This window comes from Echinops telfairi, unplaced genomic scaffold (genome assembly GCF_000313985.2).
Source record: "Echinops telfairi isolate 266 unplaced genomic scaffold, ASM31398v2 ScPeMD7_5;HRSCAF=22, whole genome shotgun sequence".
NCBI lineage: Eukaryota > Metazoa > Chordata > Mammalia > Afrosoricida > Tenrecidae > Echinops > Echinops telfairi.
The window spans coordinates 24,238,196-24,242,677 of record NW_022103901.1 but is presented as its reverse complement, the minus strand read 5'-3'; the positions used below and the strand labels follow the sequence as shown (position 1 = coordinate 24,242,677).

Genomic DNA, 4,482 nt, shown 5'->3' with positions numbered 1-4,482 from the left:
TTATCACAACCCATATATACATCAATTGCATAAAGCACATTTGTACATTCATTGCCCTCATCATTCTCAAAACGTTTGCTCTCCACTTAAGCCAAGGGTTTTGAACTTTTGATTGTGAATTGGCTGAAAGTTTACAGAGCAAATCATCAGTTTAATAATACTTTTTTTAAAATTTAAAAGTAAAACAGAACATCAAGGGGGTAATGGAATCAAGGAGTTCAAGAAAGAAGAAAATGTTTGGAAACTGATTGTGACAGCGATTGTACAATACTGTTAGATAGGAGTGAACTATGGAATGGATTGATGTCTGGATTCACTCTGAATAAAATGAATTGGGGGGGGAAATTAGCTGGACTGACTCAAAACAGGAAAAAATATTAAGTAAATTATATGAAAAAAGAACCCCTCCAGACTGTTTATAATTATATGATGACCCATATATCTTTAGCACCTTCTCCAAAATGTTTAAATTCAACACAAATTGTCATCACAATAAGTGACAAACTGGAGCCTCTGCAGAAAGATGGTCCTCTCAAACATCAGTGTTTCTCTAGATGTACGATACCTAGTTATTCTCCTTCTTTTGAAGAACGAGAGGTATAACGAGCCCAGGAAATCTTAAGCCAGTAAGAAAAGGCCTGAAAAACTTCCTCTGTATGTAGCTAATCAATTCAGTAATAAAGACTGGTACCTCTTACAGGAATAGTATTAGAAAAGTGCTCGTGGTCAACAGTGCATCCAGAGTCAGTACTGTACAGAAACAGAGGGCAGGTTCCAAGAGTCCATTGTGAAAGGAGCCTTATACTCGTAGGCAGAATAAACCAAGTCAATACTTTCCGGTCGTTTTTTTCTGTAACATATGCCCATCATTTCCAGTAGTGGGAAATTACTAACAAATAGAGTCACCAGTGACCACAGAAAGGGCCTTGGTGGTGCAATGGTTAAGCGCTCCCCTACTAACCAAAGTTGGTGATTTGAACCCCAACAGCCATTCTAAAGGAGCAAAATGGGCCAGTTGACTTCAGTTCAGCTTTGGAAATCTATGGGGCAGCTCTACTCTGTCCTGTAGAGTTGTGATGAGTCAGAACGATGGCTTTCGGTTTGGTGATAACTCTATTCGCTGGTGTCACCGGTGGCTTTTCCTTGGCGACTAAGCTAAGGGTTGGTGGTTAGAACCCACCTAGCAGTAAGCCTTGGAGAAAGGTCTGGGCGTCTTCTTCCATTCGATTAAAGACATGAAATCGCCATGGAGCGGTTCTACTTGGTAACACATGTGAGCTGGAATTGACTCACCAGTCGCAGACTTTGATTCCTGGGGCACAAATTAAGGGAAGCACGTGAGAGGTTGTAAACTTCAGCCCTGTGCTTGCGTGTCACTAATCATGCTAACGTGCTTCTCTTGCATGTTATCCAGACGCTCACCACGTACCCCATCACGACCCTGTGCAGTGCTCCCACCGTGTACCGAATGCTTGTGCAAAAAGACCTCAAGAGGTATTTGGGCCGAAATCTCCAGCGGAACCACAAGAAAAGCTTTCTTCCAGCGTCACGGATTTGCACAGGAGGGGCTGGGGTGTCTCTGTCCTGACACAACTGACATAGGGGTCAATTGTGCTGTGTTTGGGGCGCCCAGATGTGTGATGTTGACCAGCATTCCTGACTTCCTCCCCAGAATTTTGGCAACTTAAAATGTCTCTAGATAGAGTCAAATGTCCCCTGGTGGGCAAAATCCCTCCCCATAGTTAAGAACCCCTGGGATAGTGTTTAGGTACAACTGGATTTGAACCCCCAGGACAGCGTATAGTCCCAGCGCTCCTGCCCCACAAAACACTGTCTCCTAATACCACTTCCTGGTGGTGTAGTGGTTTAGCGTTAGCCTGCTAACTGCAAGTTCAGCAGTGCAAACCCAATAACCACTCCTTGGAAGAAAGACAGGGCTGTCTACTCCCGTAAAGCATTAGTCTCAGAAACTCACAGGGGCAATGCTACTCTGAGTAAGTAGGTCACTATGTGTGGCATCAACTCAATGGTAGTGAGAGAGAGAGAGAGAGGTACCACTGGAATATGAGAACTACCTCAAAAGAATGGGTAGTCTGTTTTTTAAAACTACATTTATATTTCATTGAAGAGAAGCTAAAGAAATCTTATTTGGTTATATTCAATTTAGTCAAATCACCTGCACATTTAGATTTCTTTAATACAAATTGAGGAGAGAAAGGAAGAGAGAAACATGTAAGTAAAGTCACCCTGGCTCTTCCGGCTCTGCTCCTGCTAAGCTCTGGCTCCTTAGGAGGGAGAGTGCAGCGCTGAAAGAAAGACTACGGCAGATCCACACCTCTGAGTCAGTGGCCACCCTTCTGGGGGGCCTTTAAAATATCAGCATCTTGCTCACACTTCAAGAATGAATCAGAGATGAATCAAGGATGACTTTGAATACACACAGTTTGTGCCCTATCCATCCCTTCCCACCCATTTGGGCCTTTATCAGCATTGGGCTATTCCATAGTCTCTAACCTAAGTCCCATGGACAGCTCAGTAGTAAGGTCAGTGGTTGAAATTCCATCTCCAATGCCAAACAGCCAGCAGCTTGCTATTTATTAATATTGTGATTTTAGATAGTCAAGATGACCCTGCTAAGCCTCTGTTAACTCCATCCATAAAGAAGAAGTCCTGGTTAGCCACTTAGCCGCTAACTAAAAGGTTAGTTCTTCAATCCCATAGATTGCTTCACAGGAGAAAAGATATGCCTATCTGCTTTCCTAAAGATTACAGCCTAGGGAACCCTATGGGACAGTTCTACCCTATCCTCTAAGGATCACTATCCTCAAGTCCACTGTGGGTTGGACTTGACCATTAAGATACACCTCAAAGAGATGTGGTAAGAATGCTACGTTTACAGCATTCAATGCTGATCAAAGGTAAGTGCCATCGTACAGAGAATCCTCCTTGGCCATTTATTATTTGGGATGTCTTGAGCAAGTCCTTTCACTTCCCTGAGCCTCTATCTCCTCATGTGTACATTGGATTAGTTTACACAGGGATTGTAAGAGCACTCTTATAGAGCCTTACAGCGTAGCAAACAACCCATGAATGGCAATAACACGCTGAATAGTCAGCATCATTATATGTCCTCCCACCCTTTCCCTTTGGAACAACTAACTTCCCCTTCACCGATTAGAATGTAAGTGCTGTCTGGTACCCTGTTTTTCACCACAAACATGCCCCACACGCCTACAATAACATCTGGTTGTAGCAGGTCCTGAACAATATTTATTGAACCAACTTTCCTAAGGCCTGCCTCCCAGCTCATTGGTTTGAATGTCTTCACTGCAGGAAAGTCACTGGGATTGCTCCTCCCTGGGACTCCATGCCGCTCTTTCTCTCTCTCTAGATACAAATTCAAGAAGCTAAGACACTGTTTGACTGGAGGGGAGCCTCTCAACCCAGAGGTGCAGGAGCAGTGGAAGGCGCAAACTGGGCTGGAGCTGTATGAAGGCTACGGACAGACAGAAGTGGTATAGTTAAAGGGCAATGCCTGGATTTCCCATCACAAGAACCTTTCAGCCCTGAGACACTTTGGACTTCCTGTGGGTTCCTTCTGGTTGCTCCCCCTACTCCCTCAACCCTGCGGAGAAGTTGCATTTCCACCCCAGATGTTCGCTCCCCAGCTGGGAATGCAGTGTCAGCAGGGCTCTAACCCCAATAAACCAGATCTAAATTCTGCTCTTCAAAGTGTCTCCACCACACACTACATTTTTATGATGTTTCCCAGAACACTTACCTGTCCAGCAGTTACCAAGACTTAGGTCGGTTGAAGGGGGGGTATGAAGATTCAAGTCTCGTACCCAGGAGCAGCTCAGGGATGGTAGGAGAGACAGGTACTCTCCAGCACTCTTAGCAACACCACTGACCTGAGAAGACCCTCCTCCTGGAGCCTCAGAGGGGAATGTATTCTGGGATGCACTCAATGGTCCTCTGAGCCAACAGCAATCGTTTCCGGGTTGTGGTCCTCAAGCCAGGAGCAGTGGCAGCTGGGAACTCTGTAGAAATGCCCAGTTCTCAGGCCCCACCTCAGGTTGACTGAATCGGGAACTCGGGCTGGGGCTGAGCAATCTGTTTTAACAATGTTCCCAGTGCCTCTACTCCATGCTCAAGTTTGACAACCGTTTGTCTGAGATAATATATTCCAAAACAAAAGTTGTGCTTGCATACGAGAAAGCCATGTTTCTCTCTCATATGTAGATAACAAAATTCTCATTTGGCTTGCATATAAAATATGTCTTTCTCAACAGGGAATCATTTGTGCCAATCAGAAAGGGCAAGAAATTAAAGCTGGCTCAATGGGGAAAGGCGTACTACCTTACGACGTCCAGGTAGGTTAAGAAACTGGTCCAGTAAAGAGAGAATGCCTTGCGCTTTTCTGCTACTCTTGACCCAACTATTCATAAGCTGATCTCATTTCATGGAGAGAAACTTTTTTTT

General features: G+C 44.6%; 1 protein-coding gene across 2 annotated transcripts in view; it reads left to right on the top strand.

The window, feature by feature from the left end:
• Window positions 1-4,482, top strand: part of LOC101638070 (acyl-coenzyme A synthetase ACSM4, mitochondrial) — a 29,690-nt gene that overhangs the window by 18,471 nt on the left and 6,737 nt on the right. For both annotated transcript variants that reach the window (XM_004705739.2, XM_045285822.1), the window contains exons 6-8: window positions 1,415-1,494; window positions 3,392-3,515; window positions 4,293-4,373. In XM_004705739.2, the coding sequence (XP_004705796.1) occupies window positions 1,415-1,494; window positions 3,392-3,515; window positions 4,293-4,373 (285 nt within the window). The remainder of the gene's footprint in view (window positions 1-1,414; window positions 1,495-3,391; window positions 3,516-4,292; window positions 4,374-4,482) is intronic.